Genomic DNA, 22689 nt, shown 5'->3' with positions numbered 1-22689 from the left:
TATTGTAACCAACGTTACATATGCAACGTATTAAGAAAAGTAACGTGTCACGAATATCTACGTTTTTCTTTGCGTGGGACTCGAAAGGTTAGATGGGTTGTATGGGTTTGTGCGTTTCTGGCTAGGTAAAAGGTTGAATTAATACAAAAAAATAACAAACTTAGGTATGCACAGCAATGTGCTGCTACCCTATTCTACATGAAAGATTACACAGTGTAGGTCAAAAACTAGCTATACGTTCATCTAATTATTCCCATCTCACAGGATGGTTAGTCATACATGGAATCAGGAGAGAAAATACCAGCCTCTATATAAAAAATAAATTAAATTTAACTAATAACTTATAATTTCATAACAAAATATTTTCATATTTTTTATGAAAATAAAAATTGTACATAATATTTTTTTCCGCGAGAACCCATACAAATAGTTTTTTTTTTTTTTTTTTTTGAGATATATACAAGAGTTGTTACATTCTTGTACAGCCACTAGTACGCGTAGCGTTTCGGGCAAGTCCTTAATCCTATGGTCCCTGGAATACGATCCCCTGCCGCGAAGAATCGTGTTTTCATCCAAGTACACATTTTACTGTTGCGTTAAACAGAGGCTACAGTTAAGGAATTGCGCCCAGTAAATCCTCCCCGGCCAGGATACGAACCCATGACATAGCGCTCGCGGAACGCCAGGCGAGTGTCTTACCACTACACCACGGAGACTGCATAGTTGCTAAGATTAATCTCCTGCAGCCAACCCATCGGCTCTAGGGCTTCCAGACACCAGCTAGGACACAAACACTGACCACTCAACTAATATACTGACAACCCAACATACCACAACAAACGACACACACATATATGCCAACTCCTGGTGTACAGGCATCCGAACTTTCAAACCTCCTCTCTCTCTACACCCGCTTCATCTTCCAGAAACGCTATGCGTACTAGTGGTTTTAGGTATTGTATGTACTAGATCTATCTATAAATCAATCAGAATGTTTGTAACTCTGCATCTATGTATGTACTTTTTCTAAATAAAATATTATTATTATTATTATAGAATTTCACCTCCCATCCCTCTATCTTCCCCATCCTTTCCAAAACCTTTGGACATCGAAGCGAAAGCATTCAAATAAGCAAACTTTATAATAATATATGAAATAAAACTATAAAATGTTGATGCTATAAAATGTATATTTTATTGCTTGTTGCGCATATTAAAATAACGTTGTATTATTTTATAATTGTTTTAAAGTTTCCATAACTAATAAGATTGGATGATCTGTTCCTCGATAGTCAGCAGACCGATGTGGGAGGCCTCGAGAGAACGATCTGAACCTTATGATCATACTTCATAGGATCAATTCTATAGTATGACTGCCGAGTTCCTTGTCCGAAACTCTGAAGAAATCACACCGCGATGATGTAGCTGAGTGTGAGCCTCTGAGCGGGAAGCTGTTCAAGACAAGACTCTTGGACATTGATGACCGTTCCCTCCTGGTTTACCGGGAGTGGAGGAGGCTCTCACAGGCTGAGCGGTGAGATTCAAGTCTACTATGGAGTATCCATGGGTTTTTTTTAATTAGGACCAAATGGTCCACTCCCTCAGGGGAGATAATATTGTAATAAGTGACTGCCAATAGGCTTAGGCACAGCAGATGAGAGGCGGGACCAAAGACCCGAATCTCAACCCCCGCAAGCGATGAGTACTTGTGTCTTTACGAGTGCATGTGCTCCTACTTACGTAAAATAGGTATAAAAGTATAGCTTATTAAGGTCACATTACATATACAGTACATACCTGCACATGCACACTATAGGCTGCATCAAACAGTTGTAAATATGTTAATTATTTAATAATTATATTGCGTATGGTGTTTCAATTTCACCCGCACGACCAAAAATGCACCTCTGTATAAAGGGTTCAGTTCCTGAACCGATTATGTGCCTCTGTAATCCTTTACACCACCGCCCACGGGATGGGTATGGGGTGCATAATAAAGAAAGAAATTGGAATTGTATAAAATGTAACATTACAGCACACCGAATGGGTATGGGGTGCATAATAAATGAACTCAATTCTACATTCATATTTGGCTTTCTTCATTTATAACTTTATTTTATTTACTTATATATACCAGAAGGTACATTGGGTTTATGAGAGTACATGTTTTAGATTTAGTATATTTGTTATGCACCCCATACCCATATTGTGGGCGGTATTTTAAAGGGTTACAGAGGCACATAATGGGCTCAGGGATTGAACCCCACAATTCATTTACCTAAGAAAGTTACAATCTTGATGAACTAGTTAAAACATTCATTGCACATCGTTACATCAACAATGGGCTCGAGACCGACTACAAGTACAGTTTCTAAATTAAGCAACTGACATATGTGGAGAGCTAGTATGACAATTGATATGTTTGTCCTGCATTTCTCCCCCACCTCCCCCATCCAGTGGGCAGCGGTGGATAGGTTACAATCACTTAGATACTACCTACAGTTAGCAAACTGGGGACATTTGGCTAAGATTTCTGGTAGCAGATCATTTTGAATGAAATATTTACACATCTCTGGAACACTTGTTATAGAATTGTCTCTGAATTCACGTATCTTTTCGCACTCCATTACATAATGACGGAGGGTGTGCGAATAATTTTGTTGACACAGTTTACATTTGGTCAGGTCTATATCAGCAGATAATAAGAATTCCCAGAGTTACTTGTAACCGAATCTAAGCCGAGCAGTAGTAACATCTAGAAGTCTGCTGATTTTATTGGATGATCCATAGATGTGTGGTTCCTCTTACATGATATTATGATGATAGATATAATTACTGGTGTCGATTTCACTTTACCTCAGGTCTACAAGATTTTGTTGAAGTTCTTGGTGTACTATTGCTCTCAGACTGCTTATTGATAATCCAAGGTTAAACTCGATTTCTGTGGATTCTTTGGCTAACTCATCAACTCTGTCATGCATTCGGAGGCCAACATGAGATGAAGTCTACATGAAATGGACTCTATTACCATCATTAATAAATTTGTTGTACAGTATTTGTGTCTAGCTTCAGACACGAGCATGTTACAGATATTTAAAGAGTTGAGTTCAATTAAGGATGATAAAGAGTCACTTACAATTAATGTATCAAGTTTGGAGACTTGTAAACATTTCAGTGCAAGAAGCAAGGCAAATAGTTCGGTCTGAAAAGTAGAGGCCCAGTTATTTAGACAGAATCCCCACTCAAAATATAAGCCACCGACCATTGTCAAGACAAATGCACTTCCAGCTGCACCCGTGGGGCGATGTAGGGAACCATCTGTGTATATGATTTAAGAGAGAGAATGCTTTGTGGACAGAGCATCAGTATGGCTTAATGCGTTGAGCTTTGCCTCAGGACGAAGCTTGGGCTGATCTCTAATTTGCTTCTTGGGTGGAAAGGGATGGATTAAAGTTGGAATGTGTAATCTCCCACGATGCTGGAAAGTGCCGTTGTTGTCTCTCGGTACAAATTATAAATCTAATGCATTATGAGTTCAGTTCCAGTTTTCCATTTGGAACAATGTTTACCTTCAATAAAGAAATTCTGGAGGGCTTATGTGCAAGGGTTAGGATGAGCTAGCCTAAGCATTTTTATACCAATTTAACAATTTCAGCAACACGATCAACGACGGTCGGAATATTAAGTTCCTTTCTCATGTTAAGTGTCTTTGTGGTACGAGGGCACCCAAGGATTATCCTCAAGGCTTCGTTCTGCAATTTTTCAAGCCCTCCAAGCTTTTTTTCCAGGCATCAAAGCAAGCAGAGGTGCAGCATAATCCACTAAAGATCTGATGTATGCAAGGTACATAATTTTGACAATTCTGACATTGGCACCATAGCCTGAGTGATAACTTGCAACAGCCTTGAGAACTCTGAGTCTCTATATTGACGACAGTCAGTATGTAAGTATGTAAGAAATATGTAAGTAGGAATGTAAGAACACCCTCCATGGCTGCAGGGTGACTCCATCTCGGTTTTTGTGACTGTTGTCAGGTCTGCACGACTGAGGATCCTTTTGTGCTGGACACCCAACTGTAGCCAAACTTCTCTTGATGATGTCATTGACTACTGCTTCATGTCTTGCAATCTTTCCCTGTGAGTTACAGTAGATGGGACCATGGCTGCCGTATTGGTCTACCGACGCATAACCACAGATTCACCGGTGTTCTGTGGAGATAGGGGTGGCGAGGCGCAGGACACCAATACCGTCAAAAGCAGTCCCCGTAATATATTTGTAAGATACTCGCCGGGCGTTTTGCCAGCACTTTGTCCTGGGTTCGTATCCTGGCCGGGGAGGATTTTATGGGTGTCACTCTTTAACTAGCCTCTGTTTACCCAATAGTAAAATGGGTACCTAGTTGTTAAAAGATTTGGCGGGTCATATTCCAGGAAACATATAACTAAGCACTTGCCCGAAACGCTTTGACAAGCCGCCAGCTTCTCCTCGTCGAGGCCATTTGTGATATAGTAGTCATTAGGTAAATTCAGGTAAACAAAAAATAATACTATAAAATTTAATTAGCTGGTTAGAAAATTAGAGCAGTCTGAGCATTTATTGACAGAAAATGTGACAGGAACTTGTAAGACAGAGAACAGTGAGCATTTAATCAAATTTTGTGCCACGAAATACATTATATGATGTATTTATAATCAATGACTCCTTTATTTAACATACTATTACAAGGAGGCCACTTCCTCCCCGCATATTGAGTTTGAGATGGAAATTCCCTCGAGAAATGGCGTGTTTGGTCCGACCGTTGTCGTGACGTCATGTGTTTGGTTCGCTGAAGGCTGGGGCAGACTGGTCGCATGGGCAGCTCAAGATGAATTACCTCTCTCTCACGCTCCTCGGGCTCTTCTACCTGCCATTATGCACCTGTTCAGGTCAGTGAGAGATGCGCAGGGGGCGGTACATGGGTAGATAAGGTGTAGTTTGGGTAGAGAACGTCTGGAAAACGTTCCGTATTAAGCTGGTGTGGAAACCTTGGCCCACCCCACCCTACTCTTGGTCTTACTACCGTTCATAAAATACTCATATAACTCACTTTTTGACATTATATGTCCTTTATGTAATTTTCTACCATATATTTATGAGGAAAAGTACCATTTCAACCCGTTTCATTGCGTAAGACTTAAGTTCTTTAAGCGTGGGCTTGGGACAAATTTAAATAAATGTAAATGTTTGGGTGGCTTTAGTTGAGTATTTAATGCCGAGCTTAAAGAACTGGTTGAATCTTATGATGCATTCTCTCTAGTCATGTCAGTTAGTCTCTTGTTCACTATAGTTACATTACCATTAGCACCAGTTAGATTAGTTAAAGGTGTTTATTATAACTAATTATCAGGGAAGGTTACTTCTCTTATCTGACTTGTTCTTGATAACCAGCTTCACTATTCTAGACCTTTAACATGAGTTAGGGCAGCTTAGTTTGGTTGGTTAGATTAAAGTTAGGTTGGCATTGTTGCATTAGTGTAGTAAGTTTCCACTAATACTGTAGTTGGAAAAATTATGATGGCTCAGTAAGGTGTGGAACATGTTTTGTTTTGACCCCGACATTCGTGTCATCTGTTGCCTCTGTTCATGTAGCAATAAAAAAACACCTAGGAGTCAGTGCTGGATTTAGACTTGGTGAGCCCCAAACTATATAAAGCTTGGTGGCTCCCCTCGTTAAAATGTTACACCAGACGGTCTCGAAGGTGCATATTAAAACAGAACCTTAAGTTGTAAAAAAAAATTAAAAATGTGTGTTTATATATATATATATATATATATATATATATATATATATATATATATATATATATTTATATATATATATATTTATATATTTATATATTATATATTTATATATTTATATATATATATATATATATATATATATATATATATATATATATATATATATATATATATATATATATATATATATATATATATTTATGTCGTACTTAGTAGCCAGAACGCAGTTTTCAGCCTACTATGCAAGGCCCGATTTGCCTAATAAGACAAGTTTTCATGAATTAATTGTTTTTCGACTACCTAACCTACCTAATCTAACCTAACCTAACTTTTTCGGCTACCTAACCTAACCTAACCTATAGAGATAGGTTAGGTTAGGTTGGGTTGGTTAGGTTCGGTCATATATCTACGTTAATTTTAACTCCAATAAATAAAAATTGACCTCATACATAATGAAATGGGTAGCTTTATCATTTCATAAGAAAAAAATTAGAGAAAATATATTAATTCAGGAAAACTTGGCTTATTAGGCAAATCGGGCCTTGCATAGTAGGCCAAAAAGTGTGTTCTGGCTACTAGGTACGACATATCTATATATATATATATATATATATATATATATATATATATATATATATATATATATATATATATATATATATATATATATATATATATATATATATATATATGTATATATATATATTATTTATTTTATGGTAGTAATTAGTAGAACTTTGCTTACTGACCAATAAACCCAAGGTGTTCAGAAAATAGGTTCACCCCCATACAAGGTGGGAGTCCTTGCAGGACTGAGAAAAGTTATTTTTCAGGACAGTTGCTCTTTGTTTAGCACTACTGTAAATAATAAATGCATATTTCGTAAAGAGTATACAATATTTATTAATTTTATTAGGTCTTTTCAAAAACAGTTTTCTTAGTTGTGTATTTTATACATTTTCAACATAAAACTTTAACTTTGTGTAAGGATTTTAAAGGAACTGTTATAATAGTAGAATACTGAATACTGTAAAGTGGAGCCTCAATTCAGCAAATCTCCATTTGGTACGCACACTTTCCAGGCCGGATTTCCTTACCCGATTCAACGAACTCTGGTTCACTGAAATGGGTGATGTGCAGATTTGCTTAGTATTTAGAACAGACTGGTGTTCACAGACTGGTGGACATATTTTGCATCATATCACAGGATACAATTTTAAATTCCCATCATATGATAGGTTGAAATTAAAAAATTTCCCTCTCTCATTACCTCCCTCCCTCCCTCAGTACCTCCCTCACTGCCTCCCTCTCCCTCCCTAACTCGGGTTGGTATCCAGCATGGTCGGGATAACAATGTTTGTTTACCATTGCTGACACATCCTTTGTAACTGTCACACACAAAATGTTTGATTACAAATGGCACCTAAAGAGGATTCAAGCAAATTACTGTAAATACTATATAGTATTCCTTTTCTATGGTGTATAAAGATACAATATGATTCATTACAGTATTGTACAGTTTAGTAGTACTTTATATAGGAATGATGTATTCTTGATTTATATTACAACAAAAATGCATTACATACATGTCTCCTGAGGGCATCTCAGGTTGCAACAAATCCCTCAATCTGATTAATTGAGGTTGGTCTCCTCAAAGGCGATGAATTGGGGCTAATTCGCCGAATCAAGGTTGCATTCTATATACTTTTGTGCTTATTATTCATTGTCTTGCACCATGATTTTCATGGATTATTTTTGGCTGTTGCATTTTTACAAGCAGGTGATATGCGCTACTTTTAAAATCTACTATATAATTAATAATTTTGTGGTTATGTTAAACATGTTACATTTCTCTTGTCTTTGTTAACTGTGTGTTGTTTCCAGATTATTGTGAATATCCGCTGTTGGACTCCTCGACACTGACAGCCTCCTCTGAACTTGTGACAAGAGAAGCAAATAAAGCAAGATTGTATGGTGAGTTTGCAAACTTAATTTAGATTTCTTTTTATTGTGTGTGTGTGTGTGTGTGTGTGTGTGTGTGTGTGTGTGTGTGTGTGTGTGTGTGTGTGTGTGTGTGTGTGTGTGTGTGTGTGTGTGTGTGTGTGTGTGTATATATATATATATATATATATATATATATATATATATATATATATATATATATATATATATATATATATATATATATATATATATATATATATATATATATATATATATATATATATATATATATATATATATATATATATATATATATATATATATATATATATATATATATATATATATATATATATATATATATATATATATATAATGTCGTACCTAGTAGCCAGAACTCACTTTTCAGCCTACTATTCAAGGCCCGATTTGCCTAATAAGCCAAGTTTTCCTGAATTAATATATTTACTATAATTTTTTTCTTATGAAATGATAAAGCAACCCTTTTCTCTATGTATGAGGTCAATTTTTTTTTATTGGAGTTAAAATTAACGTAGATATATGACCGAACCTAACCAACCCTACCTAACCTAACCTAACCTATATTTATAGGTAAGGTTAGGTTAGGTAGCCAAAAAAAGCTAGGTTAGGTTAGTTTAGGTAGGTTAGGTAGACGAAAAAACATTAATTCATGAAAACTTGGCTTATTAGGCAAATCGGGCCTTGAATAGTAGGCTGAGAAGTGCGTTCTGGCTATTAGGTACGACATATATATATATATATATATGTGTGTGTATATATATATATATATATATATGTATATATATATATATATATATATATATATATGTATATATATAAATATGTATTATATACATATAAAATATATATTATATACATAAATATATATATATATACACACACACACACTATACAGTAAATGGATGTGATGCGGTGTTTCATTACAAATGTACAGATGTGAAACAGTGATGAGACCTTACCTGCTGTGCTAATATCTCCACTGTAATTTAAACTATTATTAATGGATTACTGTAGTACCATTGTAACTTTCCTAATTAATACAGTATGTCCCATGTTGTGCACTGCAAACTGATATTGTCTGGTATTATCTCTAAAAATATTAGATATATTTTTGGATAGTGAATCAGTAACATACTTTTACCACTGCCCATATGATGGGTGCATGGCCTCCGATAAAATAATGAAACTAAAAAGGTATGCAAGGTGTAAAATAATGAGTTATAGGTTAGAAACATAATTTACAATATTGAATAAATTGTATATGTGTGCATTCACCTAATTGTGCTTGCGGGGGTTGAGCTCTGGCTCTCTGGTCCCGCCTCTCGACTGTCAATCAACAGGTATTATAACCGTCAATCAACAGGTGTATTATAAGGATCGTGCTAGTACAGTTGGGTTCATTCCTAACTCAATTGGTAATCTTGGGTTTGAATCTTGGGCAGGACAGAAATAGTTGGATGTGCCTACCTTTTATCTGTTCACCTAGCAGTAAATAGGTACAGTACCTGGGGGTGATCTCAATACAAGCCTAAAGTAAGTGTGTGTATATGTAATTACCTAAATGTTCAGTAGTTACAGGATGAGAGCTACACTCGTGGTGTCCCATCTTCCTAGTACAGTACTCTGTCGTATAATGCTTTGAAATTAACAGTTTTTCAGTCCACCACCATCTCACTTATTTTGTTTCAACTGTCTACCACTCTGCAAAAGAAAACTTTCTAATGTTTTTTGGCACCTTTGTTTCTTTAGCTTGAACCTGTGTCCTCTTGTTCGTGATGTTGCTGGTTTCAGGAATTCCTGTTAGTCAATTTGGTCGATTCCTGTTAATATTTTGTAAGTGATGATCATATCACCTCTTTTTCTTCTATCTTCTAGGTTTGGCATGTTTAACACCTCGTGTCTCTCCTCGTAACTCTTGTTTTTCAGTTCCGGAAGCCATTTTGTTGCATGCTCTTGCACCTTTTCCAGTTTCTTTATGTACTTCATGAGATTTGGCACCATACGACTTCTGTATATTCCAATTTTGGTCTCATAAAAGTCATGAACTGTTTATTTAGTAGTATTTCACCATCCATATTGTAACATGGGTGTGTTCGTTCGTTCTTTTAATCTTCTTTTACCTTCACCCTGTCCTTAATCTTTATTCACTTACTCAAACCAAGGGACCTCCAGAGCTATACTGAGCTGACCCCCACGCCATGTGGTCCTAAGCCGCTTGACCGGCTTAAGATTCTGCAACCCTATGACGTGAAAACAGACTTCTAGCAAAACTCTAGAATCGCCTTGCGCTGCCACCACCAGACCATTACAACTGAGCAATGACCGAGGTCTGCATCAATCATGCTATTCAATAACTTTGGGGCTTGATCCCCACTAGTAATATATGGGAGGGATGAATTTTTACGTTAAAAGTGTGGACTAATTAAAATCAAAGTGTTATTATTTAAATAATTAAAATCAAAGTGTTAAACCAAAATCACTCTCTGGCATGTTTTGCCTGCATACCACTAAGTCCTGGTTGTGGCTCACTGTTTGATTTTCTCATAACAAAACGATCCATTGTTTTTCCCTTCTTCGCAAGATGTCTCTGTAGTGAGGCATCACATTGTCATTGAAAAGATTAATGCAACGGCCTACTACAGCTTTCTCTGGGCGAGTCGTTTCAATAACAGTTTCCATTTCTTCCCACATCTGACACTACTTCCTAATGGTTGTGGAAGGGACATCCTTTTCCTCCTTCACTGGAGAATTATCCTCAGCTGCCTCTTCTTGCTGCTCCTTTTGAAGGGCTTGGAGTTCTTCGGTGGTCAGTTCATTGTGTTCTTCCACCAACTCCTCCACATCAGCACCATTCAATTTCAAGCCCATTCTCTGGCCCAGAGTAACAATTTCCTCAACAACAGGCACTTCATTTACAGGCTCAAACCCCTCAAAGTCTAGTTCTGGTACACATTCAGGCCATAATTTTCTCCAGCCAGAGATCAGGGTTCTTTGAGTCTCCTCTTGCCAGGCTTTGTCAACGAGTTTTAAAGCACTGCAAATGTTAAAAAGGTGTTTCCAGAACTTTGGGAACTGGTGAGGTTTGTGCTTCAGTCACTTCAAAACATTTCCGGAAAAGTGCCCTTTCATAAAGTTTCTTAAAATTCGCTATGATTTTCTGGTCCATAGACTGAATTAGAGGAGTGGTGTTATGAGGAAGGAACCATGCCTTATTATTAGCCCTCCACATCTCACACATTTGGTTTTTCTGCACTTTATACTGTTTGAAAACCCTTGGATTTTCAGAATGATACACAAGCAAGGGTTTAATTTTCAAATCACCACTCGCATGTCCACACAGCACAAGCGTAAACCTATCTTTCATAGGCTTGTGTCCGGGCAATGATTTTTCCTCCTTGGTAATGTATGTGCTCTTAGGCAATCTTTTCCAGAACAGTCCTGTCTCATCATAATTAAACACTTGTTGCGGTAGGTATCCCTCAGCCTCTACAAACTTTAAATTCTTCAATAAATCTTTCAGCCGCTGGTTTGTCTGAACTGGCAGCCTCCCCATGCCTCACAACACTATGAATACCACTTCTTTTTCTAAATTTGTCAAACCATCCCCTGCTTGCCTTAAAGTTTATCGTATCTGCACTCATTCCAGAGGTTTTCTTTACAAGGTCTTTGTGCAACACCCTGGCATTCTCACAAATGATGGCCTCTGAAACACTATCAACTGCTAACTCCTTGTTGTGTATCCAAATTATTAACAACTTTTCCACTTCCTCAAGTATTTGTGGTCATTGTTTCGTGATTGTTGATACGCCTTTTGCCAATTTAGCACTCATAATGTCCTTTTTCTTGGCAAGTATAGTGCATATCGTTGACATGGATTTGTTGTACTGCCTACAAAGTTCAACAACACGTGCACCATTTTCATTCTTCCGAATGATCTCTTGTTTTTCCTCTATTGTTATCCTCACATGCGACTTCTTGCCTTGAACCTTACCACTGGCTTTCTTGGGACCCATTGCGAGATATATAATAACAACTTTTATGCTCAAATGGCCAAATATCCGACAAAACACTGTAAATCCTTGTGAAGAATTCAGGCGGGATAGTCACTGGGCGCGAGGCACTGGTAAACTGAGGGGCCATCACACGCTAGGTCGGCCATTACACGTATCAACACACTCGTTACCCGATGCATCGCTCATATCCTGATGCAAATTTTCCAACCAAATCCTGCTCGTAACCCGAAAAACTCGTAACCAGGGACGCTCATAACCCGGGGTTCCTCTGTACAATATTTACTCTTTCACATTTCATTGTCATTTGTCTTTCTTTATCCCACATAAACTTGAACAAAACACTCCTTCATTAAAAACTTTAGCCATTTCCAGATAATCTGAAAAAATAAATATTTAGTTCTCCATTCCCATTTAAATGGAGTATGATTGGTTAATGGGGACCACCCTATTATCCATAAAGTCCCAGCATGGTTTAGTGGCAGAGGACACTAATTGTTGAGAAAGCATGGTTTAGTGGCAGACGACACTAGTTCATATCAAATACCAAAGCAATTTTATAGTTTCCTTCATGGACAATAATGTATTCCTATTAAATTGTCATTATAGGTATTTTTAGCACACGTCTTATAATTCACAAATATCCAAAAATTGCCTCCCCTCCCCCTCCTCAAAACATTATTTTCAATTAAGTTGGAGTTTTTCTGTACATCCAGAGGTACCAATTACTGTATTTTGAATAGTTGACATCACACTGTACTCATCATGACTTATTCTTCATATATTCCACTAATTGCAAAAATATTACTACTCATATGAAATATGAATATAAAATCATATTTACATTTGCTTTTATCTCTTGAAAAAATGTAATTGATGGTACTGCATGGAATACCTTGAAGGTTCGTGTAGTAAATTAAGTTGTGGTTATTCAGATATAATCTTAAAAATGTCATCAAGCAGTATACTAGTTAGCCTATATTGTTTTTTTGCAGAGTAGTGCTTCTGTGTATGGAAAGGATAGATTTATTTTTCCAATTGATTTGTAGATTGTCAAGTAACCACGGAAGGTGACAAATAATTGTTTATACGTTTGTTCTTAAGGAAATTATTTTCTGTGCTTATAAGAGTTGTAAGATATGATTCTTTTATAAGATTTATTTAAGTGATCTATGGTAAGCTTTTTTTTAGACTTAATGATATGCAGAAATTGTTTTAGCATGACTAGTCAGGATGCCACCAAGCGAGCTACTTACACAACCTTGTAAATAAAGTCTTTTTATAGTTAAAGTAGTACCACAGTCAGTGGTAATCATATTTTCTGTTCTTTTAGGTATGATGTGAGCAAGGAGGGTGGTGGCATCCTGTGTTGGGGCTTCATAGTCAGCAATTAATAGTGCTCATTCAAAACTGCGACATTGACTGACATCAGAGCCCATCAATAATTTAGGATTTAGCTCTATAGTGCACTTACGTTCATCAGTTGTATGTTCAACATGGAAAGTATTCGATGGGCATTCAATACAAAACTTTGGACACCTAATAAGGGTGATTGGATGACGGCACTTTCATACATTCAACCAGAAGAAAAGGAACGCATAGGGAAGTTTGTGTTCAAGAAGGATGCAAAGTCATCAATGGCTGGAAGACTGATGTTGAGGAAATTAGCAACAGATATTCTTGGTTTGTCATGGCCAAATGTGTCATTTGAAAGGACTGAGAAAGGTCGCCCATATTTAGTCAATTCTTTATCAGAAAATCTTAAAGATGTGGACTTCAATGTATCTCATCAAGGAGATTGGGCAGTGCTAGCTGCTGATTCAGGAAGTAAAGTTGGTATTGATGTAATGAAAATTGATTACGTTGGTGGGAAAAGTATTCCAGATTTTTTTCACACTATGAGACGGCAGTTTACACCGCATGAATGGACACAAATCCGCAGTTTTCCAGAAGAGAGAGATCAGCTGTCATCTTTCTATCGCCACTGGTGTCTCAAAGAAGGGTTAGTTAAGGCTTTAGGAGTTGGAATTGGCTTTGAGCTACAGAGAATTTCATTCCAGCTGACAACTCCAGTACTAAAACTGTGCAAAATCACGGTAGACACCAAGGTAAAAATAGATGGCAAAATTGATAACAACTGGTATTTTGAAGAAACCATGCTTGATCCCTTTCATTCTGTTGTTGTTGCTCAAAAGTTTGGGCAGGTTGTGACTCGAGAGAGAACTCCAGTTACCTTCAGTTACTTAAGTTTTGATGATCTTATTGCTAATGGAGAGCCTTTAACAGCACCAGAAGTAACAGTGGCTGAGGAATTCATGAGCAAAGATGATACACCTTTCTAATGTGAAGAGTACTGTACTGTATATGTAATATACAAGACATATTCTATTTCTCTTGTAATATACAAGACAAAGGGAAGTAATACCACCACAACCACACCACCATACTACTGCCACACAACAGGCACCACCATTTCAACTACCAGCAAGAACCCACAACACCACCCTAATCTATTGCAATGCCCCACAACCACTCCCTCAATGCACCACAACCAGAGTTGACCTTAGGAGCTGTGGGGTCCAAGATCTGTTTTAGTGAAATGATTTATTAAAAATATTAATTATTTTATTGTTTAGAAAAAAATTAAAATGTTAGTGAATAGCATTGTTGGAAATAAATTATCTATTTTGGATTTCTGAAACTTGCTTTCATTATTAAAAGCTTATCCTTCTTGGATATATGTAAGCCTACAAGTTCAATTCAATTCTAGTTTTTAGAGCAAAAGTTGCAAGACTATGGCAGATCTATCATAACAGTAATTTACTACAAATCACTGGAAAAATACAAAATAGTGAATAAACAAAATGTCTAAATCACAATACAGTACTGTACAACCTTTATTCAATGAACTATATGGGACCAATTCCAATCCACTGCAGTGAGGGATATGTTGCAACTGGAGAAGCCTCCAGGATGCATTTTCCACAACCAATGGGCTAGCAAACTTTTCATTTCAACCTATAATATAATAAACAAATTCAAAATAAGCATGTCTGAAACAAATTTAATCACATCTAGCATATTTCTCACGTCCCAAGCCTCAAAACTAATTTTTAAAAGGTAGCAAGGGATACCAAAACTTTGCCAACTCGAAATGAAAGCAAACCATAGAATTTGGTTTTAAATATCCTCAAAAGCTATTCCAAGGCTCCAGATGTTTCTTGTAATGTTGTCTCCATCTACAAAAATGATCAAAAAATGTAAATGGAGGGGCAAGCTAGCCACAATCTAATTCTGTCACCTAATTCTTCTGTGGTCAAGTGGGCACCCAGAGAAGGCTTAAGGTTTCAGTTTGGGCAGCAGTTTGGTGCCTCTGAAATTCTTCTCTATTGTGGCTAGCTTTCAAAAATGTTGATAGAGCACTCATCTCCCATGCTAAAGGTCGAGTGTTTGAAGCTCCAAGTGCCTAGATGATTGAATTATATGGATATGTTCAGTATATACATATATTGTATATGCATACATATACATGTACAGTATATGCATACATATACACATACAGTATATGCACATATATATGTTGTATGTTCATACATACATGATTTATGTTTATGACAGTGCATGCTTAGTAGTCCCTCCATAGGAGGACAAAGTCTCTAGCATCTTCAGTCCTCAGGACTATAAATGAATTTTCCAGACCTGAAATAACCTAGATCATCATCTTCGACAAGCACCCATCACAGTAATAGTGAAAGCAGCCCAACAGTATTTACCTGAAGTTCATATGTGTTGCATTATACTAGCAGTTGTAGTCAGTTTTTGTTATTCTATTTGTGCATGAATTAATATAGCAATCTATTAAGTAATTTTGAAGGAATATACAGCTGATGATTTTATTATTTCTGTACTTTTATCTGTTGTACAGTATATAATTTATATATATTTATCTTTATTTAATTACTGTAGTGTGTTATTTTATATTTAGGATTTTTTTTTGTTTTTTTTGTTAGGTGCAATAAAATTCCATCTAAAACATATCACTGAAGTTATTATGATAACCCTTGTCACAAATATCAGGCCTTGCAAGCATGGATTTGCCAGCTATTGTGCTCTTTGTTATATGATTTAAGATGTGATAAATCACATGCTCAGAAAGTTGATTGTGACATTGCATTATGCAACAAGCCTTTAGTATAAACACTTTTTAGTGTGTGTTTAGAATACTGTAAATCACCATAATCTACAAGTCATCATGTGCAGACCCGCAATGTTAATAATGCTTGTTATTGAAAATCTCATTGAATGTACTGAACGTACATTATATAGCATTTGCTACACTTGGCTTAAAAGTTTAAATAGCCGTAGAGTATTTAGGTGAATATAGTGTTCAAAAAGTGCTTTAGCACAGAGTAGTGGAGGTAGAATTTAATTTGTGGAAACAAAATTTGAAATGAAATTACTGCAGTAATTTAATTAAAAGTAAAGATAAAATTAAAATAAAGATAAAATATAAATATGGTAGATAGCACTTTTAAAATGTAGAAAAAATTCTTGCTTCTTTAATAAAAATAAATACTGATTTTGCCATATTGAATGACCTATTTAGGAGAGAAACTGTTGAAACATTAGGATTCATTCTCAAATAGAGTTAAAATACAATTACTGTACTGGATACTCCTGACAGATCATTTAGGTTAGTCTCCCATCCATCGTTCTGTTGTGTTAAGTGCCTGCACCCTTTTGGCTATTTTTGTCAACATTATTTCTTTTTTATTCTGGACTGGCCCGCACTGTAGCTGTTGTTCATAGGCACTAACTAATACCATAGGGTCTTCCAAAACTTCGAAAACCAACTCAACCCACTAACACTTTTAGCATGATATCCAAACCCCTGAAAATATAACTAATATCAACATGAATGCTGCAGATCTTGAAAGAGAAATTGACAACATGCCCATGCACTCATTCCTGGGTCCAGACTCGTGAAATTCTATATTTATAAAAGAAATTAAAAAAAAAAAAGTCCCACAGGCACTTGTATAGTGTGGAGTAAGAGCTTGGACACGGGGGAGATACCAGATGCGCTTAAATCAGCAGAAAGAGTTCCTCTACACATGGGAGGGAGAAAAGCATTGGCTAAGAATTATAGACCAGTTGCATTAACTTCCCGCATAATAAAAGTACTGTACAGTTTTTGAGAGAGTGGTCAGGAGTCAGAGCTCCAGTTTTATGAAGACCAATGACCTCCACAACCCAGGTCATCATGGATTTAGAATGGAAAGATCATGCCTCTCGTGGCTACTTGACCACTATGATAAAATCACTGAGGCATAATTAGAAAAAAACATAATGCTGATGTCGTATGCCCGGACTTCACAGTGGCATTTGATAAATGTGACCATGGAATGAAAGTCTACTAAGTGAGACATGCAAAGTAGGATGATAGATATTCAAATTTCTGTCAAACGGAATGCAAAGAGTAACATTTAATCAAATAAAGTTGAGTGCAAGCACAGTGAAAAGCTCTGTTCTTCAGGGTACAATCCTTGCTCCACTGCTTTTTTGTGGCCTTGCTGCCACAATATGGAAGAAAATGCAGAATAGAACTAGTGAAGAACAGAGGTGCCATAGTCACAATCAGGGGAACATTATGAACATCAGAGGTCCACAGTTGTTCAACATCCTCCCAACGAATACAAGAAATATTGCCTGAACAAAAGAACACCTTCAAGATAAAACCGAATAGTTTTCTTCAAGAAGTGTCGGAATAACTGAGCTGCAGTTGGTATGTGGGCCTGCGGGCTGCTCCTAGAAACAGCCTGTTGGACCAAGCTCTCACAGGTGAAGTCTGGCCCCAGGCCAGGTATAATTAAGGTACAAGGAGCCCATGAAGTCATACATGAAACAGCAGTCCAAACCATTGCCAAGCAGTAACACAGGAGGGATGGAAAACATTGTGTTTATGTATGGGAATCATAAATATGGCTTGGCTCAGTAGGTGACATTAAATGTGCCCCATACCATTACTAGAATTACTTTCAAACTATTGGTAACTTTGTTAAAATTATATTTACCTAGTATGGGTGTAATAAGTATTTTGAGTATACTGTACTATATTACTACATATTTTTGAGACATGTCATCAGGTTCTAATCTACAAACATGTTTGCTAGTTTGGCCAGACATTTTACAAAGATGGCCAGTCAAACCAAGATCTACCCATATTTTATAACAAGGTCAAAGTTACTGGTGCAAGTGGCACTAAAGGAATTTTACTGCATTTTAAGTAAGCTTCATACATAAACAAGTAATTTAAGAAGTGAAGGTTTAACTTAATGTTTTGATCTTGAGGCTGAGCTGAAGCCTATTTCATGAAGTTGATTGTGTCACGGTGCAGGTGTGTGTAGCTTGGGAATGGGGAGGAGGTACCACCTCAATTCCCAATTTAGTAATCAACCAGTGCTTATAGCTGTTTACAGATTATTTAGGTATATAATAGATCTAGCATTTTTACCCATTAAAACACGTTTACCTCATCACATACAGCAAGCAGTTATTGCTAATATATTTTTGAATAAGTATATGAAGTGTCTAATATAATAAACACTCTCAAGGCTTTGCAATATGGCACAGTTATTCTAACAAAAACCTAATAAAAAAAAAATGCACAGCATGCAGTAGAAGCTTCTATAAGTTTTTGTGTGTGTTCATGAGCATGTTCCTTTAAGAGAGCTCAATTTATTATTAATTGCATTTTTGTTTTTGTTTTTTGCTGCATGTTTTCTGTAGCTTTGAGTATGAGCCATACCCTGCTTCTTCCTGACAGAACCCACTGCATGGACAGCAAAAACTGCTGACTACTCACAATTCCTTGAGGTGGATCTTGGCAATACCATGAACATAACTGCCATTGCCACCCAGGGTCGAGAAGAATCAAATGAATATGTAACAGCATACACCATCGAATATGGACGAGATGGGACCCTGTTCTCCATAGTTAAAGGCTTTGATGGAAGTGTTGGGGTGAGTGGTATATGAAGCATGTGCTTGTGAAATTTTTCCATTAGACTATTTTCTTTTTTATTGTTTTGCTATTATTGATGCAAATTTATCCTTTATGTTAGAGCCGGACACTTGTCATTCAAACCTCATTCTTCTTAAAATAAGGTAAGTGCTACAGGAAAATTAAACAAGAGTTAATTAAAAGTGACTGATAATTTATATACATGCAGTTTATGTTTTTTGTATTTTTCTAGAAGAGGAAAATACACTACTCATTCAGCACTTCATTTGCTAACCCTCTGATTTCTTTTGCTAATTTAGTTGATAAATAATGAGTAAAATATAGCAGTTATCTACAATGATAAACTAGTATTCCGGTACCTAGAAAAAAGTTTATAAATCATGTGATGTACAACCAGGCTTCATAACTGGCATCTGGATCTTGTAAATATTGTTGCACTGCCATTTGTTGGAGACAGACTCAGTTATCACATGTAGCTGTGTTTTTTTGTTTTTTTTCAACATGCATAATTACCAGTATTGTATTAGACATTATATTGGTTTTTTACATTGTGGGATATGCACGAACTAAAAAGATACAAATATACATACATTCAAACATACATATATACATACTGTACATACATACATACATACAATACTACATATATGCATCAAGCTTGAATGGTCCCCCAAGCCAACATACCTCAGAAAACTCTTGACCCCTGAAGGATTCAAACCCAGTCAGCCAGGGCCTCCATGTCCCTTGGCGTGTCCAGTACTATAACCACTCGGCCAACAGACTGTACAAAAGTATTAGAAAGTTGTCTGACTTTTTCCACTTTGCAGCCTTGGGAAATCCCAAAGTCAAGCTGGTTTGATTTTAACAAGTTGACTGTCTCCTGACTATTTTTGTTGTAGCCTTAGCAATGAGGCATCGGAAAGAATAGTCAGTGGGGATTGGCATAATTCCTCCATATTATTATTAAGGGCACAGAGGGAAGCACCAAAAAGAGGAGCTCATGATGACTTCAGGAACACTATTGGTTGGTTCCAATCCACCCCTATTACCCGCCCTCAAAAGGACGAACCCCTGAACACACCAGAGAATGAACTCAGTGCAAAGGCAGTGCTCATGAACACCCAAGAAAATAACCACTGGGCACATGCAGTTCAGAGCACAAAAAGCCACGTCCACACAACAATACCGGAGAAAAAACATGCACATGAAGCAAATACAGTAGTACTATAATGGAATGATGCACTAGCAAAAATGGCCAAACAGGACGAGTCCTAGGATGGCCAGTACAGTACTTAGCTTAGAAGCCTTAGTTTAGGGACTAGTGCAAGAAGATGTGACAAAGGAGCACTACAGCATTGCTCGAGGTTACATATCGATGGATGAACTGAACTGTTACCTGACACTAGACCTAGCTTGGGGCATCCTGGTGGCAGCATTCGCTGCCAATGTGTTCTAGCTTGTTTTGTGTATTTTATTTTGTATTTGTTTAGGAATTATTTGACAGTTTAGTGGTTTTCAAAGTCTTGCGAGTCCAGCAGTTGTCTTTAAAGCTTCGCTGACTTTCTGGATGATTTCCCGGTGAAATGGTGGACTGTCATGTGCTTCCTTCACCTCATGTGAGATGGGGCCAGGTTTTGGCTCTGTTTCCTGGTAGACCGTATGAACTCATGCAATTGATGTGATTGGTAGATTGAAGCAGTCGCATTAAGATAGTTACAGAGAGCTACCATAGGGCTTCCCCCAAATATACTATTTAGAATGGATTTAATGATGGAAAAAGATGAAAAGTGTGGAGCAAATATACATCTGTGTGTTGCAGATTATGAACTGACTGATGAGTTATTCTTGAGGAAAATAAACACTAATCAGTTGTCTTCTATTTAATGTATTTTGTATCTGTATTAATATGTACAATAATATACATATTAATGTATCTGATGCATTTATAACTTCTAAAATTTGCTTTTATTTTACTAGCTGTCAATAAAAATCTGTACATTAGTAACAGTCATGCTGTTGCTCCCATTTTTTTAAATATAATTTTTTTAATAATGTTTTTCAGAGGATTTTTCATGGTCTGCTGCTCAGAACAACTACTATCAGTATCTTGAGGTGGCATTGCCTGAGAGGCAGAAAGTGACTCGTATAGCAACTCAGGGCAAACAGAATACGAGGCAGTATGTGACAGAGTTCATGATTCAGTACTCTGATGATTGGGATGTATGGAGGATGTACAGGGGGCCCGACGGAGTGTCAAAGGTAGTGGTGCAAGCGGGGTGTTCACGTAGCTTGCCCTAATAAATGCTTCAGTAATATGCTACCCGGTTGTTCAGTGTTGGTGTTTGTTCACGTGTCTCCAGTATTTATTCTGCTCAACTCTCCGAATGCTTTTTGAAATCACTACTCAATTTGTTTAGGTTTGTAGTTTTTATATATGGTACATGTACAGTACACTACTTTTGATTTTGCTCGATTATGCAACTGTGAGACGTTTTAATTTTTCCAGCAAATTTCATGAGGTTAACTATATGGTTTTGTATAGTTTTGTTTTATGATGGTCAACACTGCAAGAAATAGAATGCTTTATAAATTTTTGTCTGTCCAATTTCTTTAGGATTATTGTGGTAATTTTTTATTTTGTTTTCCTTATGTGAATGCTTATTGCTTACTTTCATTTGATTTTCCATTTCAGAAATATTTTTTAAATAAGCATTATTAAGTAATCCTGGTAGGGGCATCCCTTATGAATTTTAAGTTTGTGTTTATTTTGCTTTTATTTTTAAGTTGGAATTGCTTCCAAATGGTGTCTCTTTGTGTTTGCAACTCAAAACACTTCACATGATGATAAAAGAAATGGCCCTTATATTAAACTGGGCAATGTTTCCCCCCCTTGTGGCAGGTTTGGGATTCAATTTAAAATTGAGTCAGAGGAACATGTCTTCAGCTGCAGCTAAGTCACAAAAGCATAGTGTATGAGATGAGTTATTGGAGTTGGTCAACTGTATCTGAGATGTGTGATTGGCAAAATGAGTTTGTACTAGCAAACTTAGAGAAAATTGAGTCGGGAAAGAAATTAGCTGGCATAATGAAAGGAAGAGATAAGATAAACATAAATGCAGTCAGTGGACTAGATGAATGTGTGGTAGTGCCTGCTCCTATATGAAGGTGCTTAATGATGGTGGGGTATGAATGGGAAAATTTATATTTAAGTTAGCAATAATTGACAATCTGACAAACTTGTAGGGCTAAGAGAATGTCAAGTGTATTGGAAAGATGTAGAGTGCAATTGTTGATAAATCACAAAACTAAGGAGAGAGGAATTAATATGGTTTGGACATGCTGAACAAATGGATGATGAAGATGATGAAATTCATTTGAAGGTCTTAGTGATGTGTGTGTGTGTAGTATATTGAAAGCATTTTCTAGCATCAGGTGACATCTGCTGGGGCGTCGTCTACTTGTATCATGTGGCTCCATGCTGTGTTTGGATTTCATCACCACACCCATCAAAACTTTGTTTCTTATGGTGCATAAAAAGTTGATAGATATAGGATATAGATGTACAGTATAGTGATAGATATATTGTATGATGTGTGTGTATATAGTGTAATAAGAGCAAAAATATTGTTTTATTCTAAAAATATAATGTGTGTGACCAAGATATGAACATCATATTTTTGAGTATAGTGAATTTGTTTTTATAAGCATTTCTCGAATTATGCATCATTGAATAATAATATGGCAAAAAATGGACAAAAAAAAAAAACATTGTCATTGAAATAATTATGGAAAATTATATTTGCGGGAACTCTTGCCGCCACAGAGCTGCTGGGGCTACCTTCGCTGGGCAAGTACTCATCACCCATGAGTTGCTTAACTTCCCTGCTC

General features: G+C 36.6%; 1 protein-coding gene and 1 non-coding gene across 2 annotated transcripts in view; both read left to right on the top strand.

The window, feature by feature from the left end:
- The first annotated feature begins 1337 nt into the window (after positions 1-1337).
- Positions 1338-1536, top strand: LOC123761887 (small nucleolar RNA U3). The gene has a single exon (XR_006773277.2). It is a non-coding gene; the product is annotated as a small nucleolar RNA U3 (small nucleolar RNA).
- A 3236-nt stretch (positions 1537-4772) lies between these two features.
- Nrx-IV (neurexin-4) overlaps positions 4773-22689 on the top strand; it is a 56899-nt gene continuing 38982 nt past the window's right edge. Inside the window, exons 1-3 of the mRNA XM_045747912.2 lie at positions 4773-4925; positions 7666-7755; positions 18604-18800. Of these exons, the coding sequence (XP_045603868.1) occupies positions 4865-4925; positions 7666-7755; positions 18604-18800 (348 nt within the window). The 5' untranslated portion in view covers positions 4773-4864. The remainder of the gene's footprint in view (positions 4926-7665; positions 7756-18603; positions 18801-22689) is intronic.

The sequence above is a fragment of the Procambarus clarkii genome, chromosome 24, assembly GCF_040958095.1.
Source record: "Procambarus clarkii isolate CNS0578487 chromosome 24, FALCON_Pclarkii_2.0, whole genome shotgun sequence".
In the NCBI taxonomy this organism is placed as follows: Eukaryota; Metazoa; Arthropoda; class Malacostraca; order Decapoda; family Cambaridae; genus Procambarus; species Procambarus clarkii.
The sequence above is the reverse complement of the archived record's forward strand: the minus strand, read 5'-3'. Positions and strand labels throughout refer to the sequence as shown.